The sequence below is a fragment of the Haliotis asinina genome, chromosome 9 (genome assembly GCF_037392515.1).
Source record: "Haliotis asinina isolate JCU_RB_2024 chromosome 9, JCU_Hal_asi_v2, whole genome shotgun sequence".
Taxonomy (NCBI): domain Eukaryota; kingdom Metazoa; phylum Mollusca; class Gastropoda; order Lepetellida; family Haliotidae; genus Haliotis; species Haliotis asinina.
In genome coordinates, this window is record NC_090288.1 from 21,976,049 (window position 1) to 21,991,541 (window position 15,493).

Sequence of the window (15,493 nt, forward strand, 5' to 3'; positions counted from 1 at the left end):
AGGTCACACAGATACATATGTATGGGATTCGCCACCATTCAGATCGCGGGGCGAAAAGAATGGCATGTGTTCCAAATTCTAATGCGCTTTCAACCTCAAGCAGTCATAGTCGACGCCTTTTAACGGAGAGACAGATTATGAGTAATAATCTCCTCTAGATGAGTGATTTTGGCAAGGAGTGGTTTTATGACTTATGGTAATGTGAAATGCGTTCGGTCCAAACCTAAGGTGTAGTTACTGATAGGAAATACCCGATTTACAGAAATATGAAAACCTGCTTTATCTGCAGCCAAAAGGTCCATTGTGGTATCGCTGAGTATTTATGGGGGCCTACTCAGGACGGTCACCATTCCAAAATGGGTAAACTCGATGCAATCTTATCTTGAAGGGGTCAACAAGATCTAAGTGGTTCATTGTCATCCTAATTTGTTTGAAATAAAACTTCTACAGTTACCATATTAATAAGATGTTCGATATCATGGCGATCTAGTTTACAGATTTACAACCATATTTCCATTAAGAAACAATAGTTTTCAATAGCTCTGGAAATATCACAGTGACTTGTTTAACAACTGACCCGTCTCTATGTACTGTACTAGGCTGTTGCCAGGTAACAAGATGGTAGGGTGGTATATCATACCAACGTTGTCTGTGATCGTGTCCGCCACACAACACTGACAGGGAATGCGTCAACAGATGCTTGTAGCACAATATTCGCACTTTCTTTAAACTTGCTCGGTGTTAAGAGTGAGTGAGTAAGGGAGTTTAGTTTTAGCATCGATCTACGCAAGTGGGAATCGATGACAAGTGTCAACCAAGTTAGTGAGCCCTGACCACCTGATACCGTTACCTTTCGTAGTAAGCATAGGTTGCTGAAAACCTGTTGTATCCCGGATTTTCACGGGTATTCAGTGTTCTGACTGAACACAAACTGACCCCAACTTTGGCAGCTGTCACTGACGTCAATGTGCCTTGTGTCAATGGCCTGATCTCGGTCAAAACATATTTATTTCATTTTACCGTGGATGTTTTCTATGATCTGCTGCCATGACATTACAGAGGTTCTCAGGGGCACTCATGCACCATCTGATCTCCATGTGCTGCTCACCAAGGCTCCTGGACGAGGAAGAGACCCAAACTTAGCGTCAGGGCGTTTTTCTGAAGGGGTAAACTACAGTATGATAGCACATAGTAGTGATCACAAATGAACGTTGGTTGGTTGATGAAAACCTACGGTTTGTATTGAAACATTCTCCTCTCATGTTATCAGCAGATAAGTGGACGGGTCAAAACCGCGCCGCTGCTGCGCTACAAGCCGCTCATCGCGGTGTCATGGAATCTTTCGGAGAAAGATATGACGTGGTTACATGGAACATACCCTATAACACGAGAGAACACATATAACGGGTAACACGTGCTATATTTCGGATCAAACTTCCTCAGTCAAGTGCAGATTCTAGTACTTTAAGAGATGGGGCCCATCCGGGATTCAGGCCCACACTATCAGAGTCAGGTATTTAATCGCACGTTCACTTTCTAAGCGATCTAACCTACTTCCGCCATTCTGGTTTCGACAACACTGAAAGTCGGACGCTTGACAGTTCAGATAACAACTTTGTTTACTCCTCTGACAAGAAAGTGTACACGCAAACCCCCCAGCATAGGCGTCTTCCCAAAGAGCCTACAGTCCCAATCTGCCTACACCTGGAAACAACATATGGTTCAGTGGCCAGGACATGTGGTTAATGAGCTGACCTGTTCTACCCCGGTTAAAATGGACATGACCACATAGTTGCTGAATGAACCTACCCCTGTAACTTATTGTGATATTCCCACTCTGTTTTTTTTTTATTGTTCAGAGAATTTCATTCATTTTCACATGGAAACAGTGATAATACATAATAAACAATGATATAAATAATAATGATGTAGTATAACAGTTTTTACTGTTTCATTTTTAACACTGGTCAGTAACTTTTACACTGGTTTCAGAGTTAACTTGGATAGTACCTCAATGAGCCAACTTGATAAGATGTCCTGTAGCATCCAGATATTGAAGAGGTGATTTTCTGCCGTTTGGCGCAAGTTGAAAAATTCTCCTACTCTGTCGATAGCTACAGCATTCAACAGTGTGAAGAGTCTGACATAAGTAGCCCTTGTACGATTATGCAGTGGTACATATACACATGGGTACATATCTCCATTAACCATACAGTGAATAACATACAACTGGTCCCATAAGGCCGGTAGAAGGTTCCATCCATATACCACTTGTCAGCGTTGTGAAGCATGTCTTGCATTTTCCATGAAGCAAAGGTCAGTATCTTGTCGTCGTCACCATCATTAATGCACAGGAATTCCTCTCAGTCTTTAGTGTGTGTCCATGGTCCTTCAAGTTGAACTTCAGCCAGTGACTTTGGTAGATTTGGCAGGACTTTGCTTCTGTGTCGGTACAGAGACGACTTGACACTCGAGTACGACAGGTCAGATCCTGGGTCAGCAAACCTCGGCCAGTTCCTCTTCGTACAGCTGGTGGATGGATGTGACGTCTTCCTGTGCGCCCTGACGTAGTCTGCTAAGGAGTCAAACCTCGTCCTCAGATTCCACCGGTGGATGGTTACGTCACCATCATGGTTGATGAAGTCCCCAGTTGCACTCACTTCCAATGTGTTGTGGTCTGTCGTCTTATGTTGAGGCGATAGCGGTACCCAGCAAACAAAACCTGTTGTCCTCCTGCTTGTGAAGTTACAAATTCAACACGCTGAACATTTGCCAATGCACGATGGATGCAGTTGGGTCACCTCTTTATTTATAAACAGGTAAATTAATTGAGAAGATGGGATGTTATCAACAATGTTTTCCCTACTATATTTTTAGGCATAATCTCACCTTTAACACCATGATGTAAAAGGTAATTTGTAACAACATACTTAATAGAAGCCTACTCAACGATTAGGACTAATCTAATCTTGTTTTGAAGATTACAATACAAACATATTACTTAGAACACTGAAAAAAAGAGACCCTTACTCCAATCAACACACCCGTCATCCATTGATAATTGGGCTGTTCCATTACTTCACAGGGTTCAAAAAATTTTCCAAAGTCCCTACAATAGTTTTGTTGGCAGATTAGGATGTAGGCAGATTGGGACTGTAGGCACTATGGGACGTAACCCATTACACCGCCTGCAGGTTCGTGACTGAATATTTTGGAAGTCCCTCCGATCTCTAAGTAGTAGCCATTGTCTGATTGGTTAAATATATTTAACCATCACACTGTTGATTGGACAATCATAGGTGGCTCAAAGGTCACCTGACGCGACCCTCTACTAGGGTTTGCTAGCCTCGATGGCATGGTTGAGTGTAACGAATAACACAGAGTCTAGGTTTACTTACACTGTAATAGTCTGGACATCATATTTTCAGGAACTGTGTTTAAAGGGGCACTGATGCGGACCGAATAATGTTTCTCACCAACGGTCTAATTACGAAATGAAGCAGCGAATTGGTCAGCACCCGCTCTCTCGACCGTGACGGACAGAATTTCTTCACCCTAAAAATTGAGGAGGCCGGATGCCCATCACATGCCGTTATTTAAAAATATCCACAGTATTCCTACGTATTCTGATTGCAACAAATTATCCCAGCAGTGTATTTTTTCTGATGCCTGGATGGTATAGTGACTGATCCAATTTGATCCTATTTCTGTATTCTTTACCTCGATATTTAATCATGTCATGTGAAAATACAATGTATGATGTCTACGTACACGTTGCAAGCCATTTGTTTCATATAAGTCGGAAAGATTGCAAATCTTTATATTTAGACAGTTTTGAGGGTTGGCCCATCTGTCATAGCAAACATCGTACATAAATTACCTGGTTTATAATCTATGATAAAACAACTAATAACGACGACTTTGCCATTGGTAGAGAAATCTAAAAATTTTCTTACGTAAAAAAACCCTGATTATACCAATTTACCCAAGTACACAGTAAATACCTATGTGCATTTCTCATGTAACAACGAAGTTCCGTTGGTATCCTCAAAACAGTTTCCGCCCACAAGTGCTTTCAGAGATTCCTTGCTGTAACTCGCGTTTGATGGAATAAACCTACATGTGTTATTTGTCATCATTCACTTGATGGTCAGTTAATGAATTTATAATGGGTATAAATAGAGGTAACACCTCTAAAATTACTCGACATAGGTTCCCATTGGGCATTTCTCCTGTCTGGAATAAATGCTCAACATTATGTCTGTAATGGCAAATATATTGTATGTTATGTAATATGTGCATGTAAGTGATGCAAGAGGATTTATCGGCTGAGTTACAAAAACAAACATCAATCAAAGGATTAACCGATAACACAATGATTGATTAATTACTTCCACAGCGGATTTGTCAAAAAGGCAGTGTTTATGAGTGTAGACTTAGGAATCTATACTGAATACATCCTGTCATAAAGTATGAGTGTAAAAACATCATGCAGATGAATGGAATATCATTCTTTTATGTTGATATTGATGGATACATTCCTGAACGAGGTAATAGCCTGACATTGTTGCTATAACATTCGTCTGTCTCACATTTAATATTTGCATTTTGTTTTAATTTATTTCTTGTAGCATTCAGCAGAATTTGTATTACAGAAAACATGCACTAGGTCAGGAATAGGGTGTGTGTGAAATATGATTCACGTTAGCAATCTATACAATGTTTAGATATTAAAATCATGTTAGAAATTCACTGTAAGTATAAGCAGACCGTGTGTGTTTTTTTAATTAACTTTCAAAATGCATACAAATGTGACACAAACTGGGTTTATAAGACAAAATATAAAGACCTACACTGACTTTGTGATTTTTCAGTCCTAACATGTTTTTTTTATATCACTTGCAGATAAGTAAATTTCAAGGTGTTCGATTTGTTTTCATAATAACGAAGTAAAATGTTGATCAGTCTACACATAAACTATGAACTGCGCACATGGGAGGCATAGCAGAGATCACGAACCAGTCACGAATTCTGGGATATCATCAGGGTACTCATGGGAGAAAAACAACAACGAAAGAAACCACCAGTCCACGGAAATTGTTCCGCATCAGTGCCCCTTTAAGAAAACATAAACACAATGAAAGAACATTTTATTGCTCAGAAAGTCAGCAGTGAAAAGGAAAATAAGTTTCAATTTGAGCATCATGACTTAATTTGAATGAATATAGTTTCATGCCCACTCCACACTTTTCCAGTGGAGCCTCTGTCAGTTGGGGACGAGCAGGTCAGGCTGATCACTGACAACCAGGCAGCAACAGCCAACAAGTCCCCAGTCAGCTCCAACAAGAAACAAGTTTAGGCTGCAACTGGCACAGTACCCCTTTTCATATATCAAGAATCAGATGATATACTGGAGAAAGCACAAAGCTGCTGATAGATCTTGAATTGCTCCAGTTATATATCTTGAAGAATCTCGTGTATCTGAACACCTAGATAATGAGATGTGACAGATGGTGGTGGCACAATGCAGACACAGGTTGATGTTAGAGAGTGACACACTGAAGCAGCCCATCATCAGGTTCCACTCTTGTCCTGGACAGGGGAGTCAGACTTGGGCTGCATCACATGGAAGCCATGTTTCTGCCACAACTCTACAGCATCACTCACAAGCTTGTCACCACAGTCCTCAGGGATCTACACGGTACAGAAACAAACAGACATGTAAAATACATCGCCTACACATAGCAGATCACACAACTTACACACTGCAGATCACACCATCTACAAAATGCAGACCACAAACCACCTGCCTACAGATACACCATATACACACAGATCACATACACACTGCAGATCACACACCACCTACAGACAGATCACACCCACAAACTGACAGATCACACTACACACTGCACATCATACACCACCTACACACTGTAGACCACACCTACACACTGCAGATCACCCAACACCCATAAACTGCAAATCATACACCACCTACACAATGATCACACCATATACACATTGCAGATCACACACACCTACACACTGAGGATCACACCATCTAAACACTACAGAACACACATCTATGCACTGAAGATCACACAAACCTACACACTGGGGATCACACCATCTAAACACTGATCACACACACCTACACACTGCAGATCACAAACACCAACAAACTGAAGATCACAAACGTATACACTTCAAATCACACACCACCTACACACTGAAGCTCATACCATCTACTCACTGCAGATCACAGCTACACAATGCAGATCACAGCTACACAATGCAAATCACACCACCAACACAAGGATCAAATCTTCTTCACATCGCACATCAGGTCATCAATCTACTGAATATCAGATACCATATCTCAGCCTACTTACCCACCAGATGACTACCTACCTCCCAGAGATACATGACCATATCTCAGCCTACCTACCCACCAGATGACAACCTAGCTTCCAGAGATATAAGACCATATCTCACATGACAACCTACCTTCCAGAGATACATGACCACATCTCACAAAAATAAAAAAGTCACATGACAACCTACCTTCCAGAGATACACAACCATATCTCACATGACAACCTACCTTCCAGAGATACACAACCATATCTCATAAGGCAAACTACCTTCCAGAGATACACAACCATATCTCACATGACAACCTACCTTCCAGAGATACACGACCATATCTCACATGACAACCTACCTTCCAGAGATACACGACCATATCTCATATGACAAACTACCTTCCAGAGATGCACGACCATATCTCACATGACAACCTACCTTTCAGAGATACATAACATGACAACATGACAACGTACCTTCCTGAGATAGGCAACCATTTCATCTGTAGTGTTCATACTTAGCAAAGGTCGTCTGAAGGTGAGGAATATGGCAACTGCTACAAACACCAGGATTGATGGGGATCCCCCCAGCACTTTGTCCCATACCCTGAAGGCAGAGGTATTGCTGGTAACTCTCACACAATACTGCTGTACAATGTAGAAACCTGTGAGTGAGCACTGATGCCTATAGTGATACTACTAATAAGACTGTAACATGGGTTTTTTCACAGGCCTGAGATAAGATACTCACATGTGACTAGGGCAGCATTTATCTGTGACAAGGGGAGCATTTACTTGATACTTGGGAAGCATTTATCCAATACAAGATGATCTTTTACCTGAGACAAAGACAGCATTTACTTGAGACAATGGAAGCATTTACATGGGCAAAGGAGAGCACTGACCTGAGATAAGGTGAGCTTTTACCTGAGACAAGGTGCGCATTTATCTGAGACTAAGGAACCATTTACACAGGACAAGGAGAGTATTTACCCAAGACAACGGGTGCACTGACCTGAGACAAGGGGAGCTTTTACCTGAGACTAAGGAACCATTTACACAGGACAAGGAGAGTATTTACCCAAGACAATGGGTGCACTGACCTGAGACAAGGTGCGCATTTATCTGAGACTAAGGAACCATTTACACAGGACAAGGAGAGTATTTACCCAAGACAACGGGTGCACTGACCTGAGACAAGGGGAGCTTTTACCTGAGACTAAGGAACCATTTACACAGGACAAGGAGAGTATTTACCCAAGACAACAGGTGCACTGACCTGAGACAAGGGGAGCATTTACCTGAGAATGGGAGCATATAAGTAACTGAGACAAGGAGAGCATTTACCCAAGACAACGGGTGCACTGACCTGAGACAAGGTGCGCATTTATCTGAGACTAAGGAACCATTTACACAGGACAACTAGAGTATTTACCCAAGACAACGGGTGCACTGACCTGAGACAAGGGGAGTTTTTACCTGAGACAAGGTGCGCATTTATCTGAGACTAAGGAACCATTTACACAGGACAAGGAGAGTATTTACCCAAGACAACGGGTGCACTGACCTGAGACAAGGGGAGCATTTATCTGAGACTAAGGAACCATTTACACAGGACAAGGAGAGTATTTACCCAAGACAACGGGTGCACTGACCTGAGACAAGGGGAGCTTTTACCTGAGACAAGGTGCGCATTTATCTGAGACTAAGGAACCATTTACACAGGACAAGGAGAGTATTTACCCAAGACAACGGGTGCACTGACCTGAGACAAGGGGAGCTTTTACCTGAGACAAGGTGCACATTTATCTGAGACTAAGGAACCATTTACACAGGACAAAGAGAGTATTTACCCAAGACAACGGGTGCACTGACCTGAGACAAGGGGAGCATTTACCTGAGAATGGGAGCATACAAGTAACTGAGACAAGGAGAGCATTTACCCAAGACAAGGTGAACACTTACCCAAGACAAGGAAGTAAACTCATCTGAGGAAAGGACAGCATTTACCCGAAACAAGGGAAGAATTTACCTGGGACAAGGTGAGCATATACCTGACATGAGGAGGACAGTTTCCCAAGACAAGGGAAGAATATACCAGGGACAAGGTGAGCATATACCTGACATGAGGAGGACAGTTTCCCAAGACAAGGGAAGAATATACCAGGGACAAGGTGAGCATATACCTGACATGAGGAGGGCTTTTACCAGGGACAAGGGAAGAATATACCAGGGACAAGGTGAGCATATACCTGACATGAGGAGGACAGTTTCCCAAGACAAGGGAAGAATATACCTGGGACAAGGTGAGCATATACCTGACATGAGGAGGGCAGTTTCCCAAGACAAGGGAAGAATATACCAGGGACAAGGTGAGCATATACCTGACATGAGGAGGACAGTTTCCCAAGACAAGGGAAAAATATACCAGGGACAAGGTGAGCATATACCTGACATGAGGAGGACAGTTTCCCAAGACAAGGGAAGAATATACCAGGGACAAGGTGAGCATATACCTGACATGAGGAGGGCAGTTTCCCAAGACAAGGGAAGAATATACCAGGGACAAGGTGAGCATATACCTGACATGAGGAGGGCTTTTACCTGGGACAAGGGGAGCATTTACCTGAGACATGGGGAGTATTTACCTGAGACATGGGGAGCATTTACCTCAGCAAAGGTGCGAATTCACCTGAGGAAAAAGGACAATCACCTAGGACAAGGAGAGCATTTACCTGAGACAAGGAGAGCATTTTCCAGAGAAAAGGGGCACACTGACCTGAGACAAGGGGTGCATTTACTTGAGACAAGGAGGGCATTTTCCTGAGACAAGGGAAGCATTTGTCTGAGACAAGGTGAGAATTTAACTGAGACAAGAAGTGTTTTGACAGTAGTAACAGTAAGTATTCACCAAGGACAAGGTATTTCTTCAAGAGACAAATAATACAAACCAGTCAAGGACTGTATGTACTAGTGAGAATGGAAGCATTTACCTTTCAAATGAAATGTCCGGAAGAACACCTGCAAAACAGCACCTGAACCAGTCCATCAAAGGGAGAGAACTCAGTACATTGTTCTCCTGCAGATGAAGGAGCAGCCTCTTGTCAACATCTTCCTTCCTCAGACAGAGGACCGTCTTCTCCGGCTGGAACAAGGAATTATTGTAGAGGGAAGTTTTGTAATAAACAAAACTGTGTCATACAGAGGACTGTTTTCTCAGGCAGGAAGAACAAGGAATTATTGTAGTATTGTAGAGGGAAGTTTTGTAATAAACAAGACGGTGTCAGGCAGGATGGTCAACACAGTGCTTAAAATTTGTGACAAGAGGAATACAGGTTGAAACAGTGCATAAAGTCAGTAACATACGCTGCTGCACTTGTTCACAAGCTCACCATGAGAGGAAGGTTGTCGCTAAACTTGAGGAAGTATTTGTAGAAGCGCGATGTGATCCAGTATCTGTCGATGTCAGCATCAGCAACATTACTAACAGCGCCGGCCATCAACATGAACGCAACATATGCTGGATCTGTGTGCTGCACAAAACCAAGCACCAGTAACATGGTTACCATGGCTAAAACAAATTATTCAAAATCTGATGACAGCAAAACAAAATGAAGAGAATAGTCTCAGATGAACGAACAAACAACTATGTTTCTTTACTCCTAATATACATACTAGATTCTTTTCTTCAAATGGCAAGTTTCCTTCTTCTAAAAGATACAGTTTAAGGAAGACTTCTTCAGTGGGTGTGTCCTCGTTTACTCTGCGTAGCACCGTGAGACAACGGAGTCCATCCTGGTACATCGCCCGGTGCTGCTGACTGACGTATGTGTGGGACGGCTGGTGGGAGGGCAACACACCTATAGACAACAAATCACTGACAGTGTTGAAACAACATATAAACAACACCAGAAAGAGGGCTGGTGTATGGATACTCACCTCAATATCAAACCAGCAGTTGAAATTCACAGATTACCCCTAAACAAAACTTCCAGTTTGAATTTATATTCAAGTATTTTTGGCATATGTACAAAAGAAAAAGTAAGAAATGATTTCGAAGGTATGCCATGAAAAGAACATGCCAGAATTGAGGTCCTTCAGTGAGACAATTTCGAAAGCTGGTTACGTAATCTGAATCCATTCTAAGATAATTCTGTTAAAAAACAAGAAAGAGAAGCAGCCTGCTAAATCCATAGGTAGCAAGTCCACACTAAGTGAGTTGCCAAGGGACGTAACTCTGTAGTACTCATGAAAACCTGGTCCAATTTTGGGGGTCCTTGTTTTACGCGTTCTGGCTTTTTCCACGATGTATTTGGGTGAAAAACAACGACTGATCCCTTCAGAAGATATTCCTGTGTTGGCGCCATTGGCGAAAAAGGTTGGTCTGCTCTGTTCTTTCATAGTTTTCCAACCCTTTAAAATATTGCTGAACATTGAAATTTGTTTTATCAATCGATGGCACACTTTAGATTATTTTTATCATAAGCACACATCAATCCTCTCCATTATAAAACAAATTTTAACTTAATGTAACCAGGGATGCATATTTCAGATAGATTTGTGTGAGGGAGGGGTGTATTGCCAGGGGCAGACAACTCCATGTGTGAATCCATCTAACAATGATCATGTCATTAACTCATTCATTAATTTTATTTAACATGCTTAATATGTTTTAAAGTGTTCAAATGTGTGTACTTTGATTATTAAACAAGTAGGAAAGCATTATTTATGTTTCAAATACCTTGTGCAATATGTATGTTATTTTCAGATTTACATGTATTTTCTGTCTGTATCCAGAAGTGACAGCCATAGAACACAAAATTGTGGCTAATAATAGTAATATTTGAAAACTGACAATATTTTATTGATCTTTTGATTTATGCAGAATTCAGCATTATTCATTTGTGGATGTCATAGCACTTACATAAACACATGATGTAGATTTGGGTAGAGAGTAAGTATTTTTTGCACATTACAGCATCACAACATACGCGCAACATACACTGATATAATTCAGCATCAGATTTGCTTCAGGTTTGAAACATGGTATCTTCAGCACTGTCTTTAAAAGCACTGTCTAAATTGAATCTTCAACACTGGTGATACAGGTTTAAGATTAGAATATATGAAAACATGTTACAATCTTAAGTTCATCTTAATTGATGCAAAACAAAGGTAGCACTTCATAATCTTGACTCTCTAACTTGAATCTGTTTCAATAATTTAGTGTTAAGATACTGATTTTGCCAACGTTGACATTGTACATCAGTCATGATGTTTAATGAACCGTTTCTTTCTTCTTCTGCAGACCTGAAACATACGTTGATTCGAAGTTCTAGGATGTTGAAAGAAGACGTATAATTCCAGATAAAACATTTTTCCTCTGTAAAGCACAGTGCTGATAGAAAAGACTATTAATATATTTGTGGTTCAACAACATTTACTTAAAATAGTTTGGTACTTGAAATAAATATGTGTGACGTTTTTTTCACAAATATGGAAATGAGGACATTTCGTAGAGTTGACAGTAGTTGACTTGATCACCTTGTTGATCAAGAACGGATGGACAGAATTTAATCAGGTAAAGTTTGTTGCAATGCTGATGTATCAACAAACCTTGGAAAAATAGTTTTAAAAATCTGAACCGTTGATCTAAAAATGGTGTGGACTTGCTACCATAGGGTCTATCCCGCTTCTTGGCAATTCTTCAGGTGGTGTAGTTCAGCCAGAGCTAAGCCCGCTAAACGACGGTTAGCTAGCTGAACTACCGGAGGTGGTCTGTTTATGATGTAGGTTTTAACATTGTTGACTTTCTCAAAGTATTTAACAAACTACATATTGTTTGGTACTTTACCGAGGAGAATTTTCCAAACATAATGTCTGTATTTAGTGGGCACTGGAAATCGGAGACAAAACTGCGACAGTTTTTCCACGTCCATCGGCTGCTCTTTCAACAAGATTTCAATGGATTTCTTTTCCTCAACAGCTCGAAATCCGCATTTGTCGTAGTAACATGATCTAAAATTTCGTTCCTCCGTCATGCCGGGAAATGTCAGTTCTTGTTTCGAGGTCTAACACAGTTGATATGATAGTGCTAATCGACTTCGTGTGTCACAAACTAACGGAAGTACAACGTTACTGGTTTCACAGTTGATACACGTATCTGGTTGTGCGCTATTACCAATTACCGCTAGACAGGAGCCAAGTCTGTTGTCAGCCAGTGCACGTTTAAATTGAAAGCCAAACTTCGGCGTGGTTAAATGCGGAAGGTGGCGTTTTTAGTTTTTTCTTTCATTTTGTTTTTCATCCAAAATATATAAAAGCATAACACGCTCAGGGGCGGATATATATTTTTTTTAGAAAGGGTGGAGTGGGTAGTGGTACACACTTCATATTCACCCGTTTCCATGATCATTTAACAAATTTTATAACAATTACTAGTAATAGCTAGCAGCAGCAGTAGCAGCAGCAGCAGTAGCAGCAGCAGCAGTAGCAGCAGCAGCAGGAGCAGCAGCAGTAGCAGCAGTAGCAGCAGTAGCAGTAGCAGCAGCAGGGGCAGCAGTACTAGTAACAGTAGCAGTAGCAGCAGCAGCAGGAGCAGCAGCAGCAGCAGCAGTAGCAGTAGCAGCAGCAGGGGCAGCAGTACTAGTAGCAGTAGCAGCAGCAGGAGCAGCAGTAGCAGTAACAGTAGCAGCAGCAGCAGCAGCAGGAGCAGCAGTAACAGTAGCAGCAGCAGCAGGAGCAGCAGTAACAGTAGCAGTAGCAGCAGCAGGGGCAGCAGTAACAGTAGCAGTAGCAGTAGTAGCAGCAGCAGCAGGAGCAGCAGTAACAGTAGCAGTAGCAGCAGCAGGGGCAGCAGTAACAGTAGCAGTAGCAGTAGTAGCAGCAGCAGCAGGAGGAGCAGCAGTAACAGTAGCAGTAGCAGTAGCAGCAGCAGGAGGAGCAGCAGTAACAGTAGCAGTAGCAGCAGCAGCAGGAGCAGCAGTAGCAATATCAGCAGCAGTAGCAGTAGCAGCAGCAGCAGCAGTAGCAGTAGTATGGCCATTATGGAGTATGGCCGCTCCTTTTCCTCACACTCGTGCATATTTTCAGAAGTCAAACAATATTATGAAGCACGGATAACCCAAGCTGTCTTGGCACTTGAGTTCGTTATAGCTCCGTGTGTTCGTATGTGTGCGTGCGCGCGCGAGTGTGATTTTCAAAATGATCCAACAAAAACAGCAAAATGGCCATACATTATTTTACTATTGTTCAATACTCATGACAATTGTATTATTTGATATCAAAGTGTAAACATGAGAAGATAAGTTATATCAGACAAAACTTGATGTTTATTACACATGCACAAATCATTTTAATCAAATAACAAATATATATGTATTTTCTCTATTCATGCACAAGCACCTTTTACTGTTTATTTTTAAAGTTACACAATGTACGTAATCATCGAGTCAATTAGAGAATAATAATCTTAATAAAGATCGCATAATACATTATAATGTTTATATTATATTTGCAACATTACATTACATTACAAAGTATATCCACAGTGATGAAGTACTACAACGATTTACCATTATTTACTAGATAATACATATTTACATGTCATATATAGTCTGGTTCATAATTATTGAGAATTTTTCTTCTTACTTTGAGCTATCCTAACACCTCAACTGATTCACTGATACTTAAAACTAAGTAATGGTTTAAGGGAGGTAACTCATCTTGGCCTACTGAGTATAGTACAATTAGAGTTACCTCCCCTGAATTTGTAGCAGACGTCATTTTCCTCAGCACTGTCAACAATGTCTGCTGAAGATAAAAGAAGGTTGATTTTTGAGTTGTGTAATCAAGGAATTGATGATGTAAATACATTGGCAGAGAGAACAGGAACTCCTCTTTCTACTGTGTATAGGATTCGGAAGAATTTTAAAGAGGGAAAGGATTTTGGGCACCAGAAAGGAGCAGGGAGACCCAGATAATTGGACTTCTCAGATCGCGTCCGGCTGGGAATTTTAGAGTCTAAAAAGCAAAGGGCAAGCATCTCCAACATCAGGTATGAAATAATAGAAAGGGGATCAACAGTTGTATCAAAATCTACAGTTAGAAGAAATTTGATTGATCTTGGATGGGAGAAAAAGACTGGAATTCCTTCTCCTCTCATGAAACAAGAACATAAAGACAGGCGTGTTGAGTGGTGTTTGGCACATGAAAACTTTGACTGAGAAAATGTGATTTTTACTGATGAAAGCTCAATATGGGTATATCCCAATAATGTGAAAATATGGACAAAGTCTGCGTCAGCACCGTTGTATCGACGACCTAAATACAGCCCAAAGTTTCATGTATGGGGAGGGATATCCTTATTAGGAACGACCCCGCTGTGTGTGTTTGAGGGAAATCTGACAAGTCAACGCTACACTAACATATTAGATAATTTTCTCCTTCCAAGTGCACATGTGTTTTATGGAAATGACTGGATTTTGCAGCAAGATAATGTTCCTAAACACACCGCAAAACATGCCAAGCAGTGGTTTCAGGAGGAAAATGTGACTGCATTACCATTTCCTGCATATAGTCCTGACTTAAATCCCATTGAGAACATTTGGGGGATGATGAAGGAATGTGTGAATCAAAAGGGGTTGACAAAAATTGAAGACATGAAGAGAGAAGTGGTCCGATACTGGGACAGCATAACTCACGAAACACTAACCTCTCTGATAGGAAGTATGCCTACCCGTCTTAGACTGTGCCGTGAAGCTCAAGGAGACTTGATAAAATATTAAATTGTTACCTACACAACATGAAAAGGTCAGTTCACTTTCACAATACATTCAATTTTATCTGATTTGTTCTCGTTTAATAATATGAAATGCTTTAGCTATTCTCAATAATTTTGAACCATACTGTATATAAGAACAGGGGAATACTTTTTGGACACAGGTGAATCCACGGGACTCCATCAGTAGAGGTTTCCCTTTCTGGGAAAGGGCTAACTTTTATTCCACCCCAGTGACAATCTCAAAGTATCAGTTCGGAAAGTACTTCGGTACTATACACCAAGTTTTGTGTGATACAACTTCTCTCATTTTTACACTTTGGTATCAAATAATACAAATGTCATG

The 15,493-nt window shown here is 41.1% G+C and overlaps 1 protein-coding gene across 2 annotated transcripts; it reads right to left on the bottom strand.

Annotated features, from left to right (window-relative positions):
- Positions 1 to 5,133: 5,133 nt before the first annotated feature.
- Positions 5,134 to 12,516, bottom strand: LOC137295992 (TBC1 domain family member 7-like). Of its 2 annotated transcripts, XM_067827610.1 has the most exons (6): positions 12,223 to 12,516; positions 10,044 to 10,228; positions 9,761 to 9,901; positions 9,362 to 9,513; positions 6,846 to 6,975; positions 5,134 to 5,694 (listed from the first exon to the last, which is right to left on the bottom strand). In XM_067827610.1, the coding sequence occupies exons 1-6, from the start codon at positions 12,407 to 12,409 to the stop codon at positions 5,575 to 5,577; spliced, it is 915 nt and encodes a 304-aa protein (XP_067683711.1). In that variant the 5' UTR covers positions 12,410 to 12,516; the 3' UTR covers positions 5,134 to 5,574. The 2 variants fall into 2 exon arrangements, with proteins under 2 accessions (XP_067683711.1, XP_067683712.1); XM_067827611.1 differs by lacking the exon at positions 9,761 to 9,901 and having other exon boundaries at positions 12,223 to 12,508.
- Between the last annotated feature and the right edge of the window lie 2,977 nt (positions 12,517 to 15,493).

Coding starts and splice junctions, on each gene's coding strand:
- LOC137295992 (XM_067827610.1), bottom strand. CDS start 12,409: ATGACGGAGGAACGAAATTTTAGATCATGTTACTACGACAAATGCGGA. Junction 9,514..9,760: donor GCGACAACCTTCCTCTCATG/GTGAGCTTGTGA, acceptor TCCTTGTTCCAG/CCGGAGAAGACGGTCCTCTG. Junction 6,976..9,361: donor CCGGACATTTCATTTGAAAG/GTAAATGCTTCC, acceptor CTCTGCCTTCAG/GGTATGGGACAAAGTGCTGG.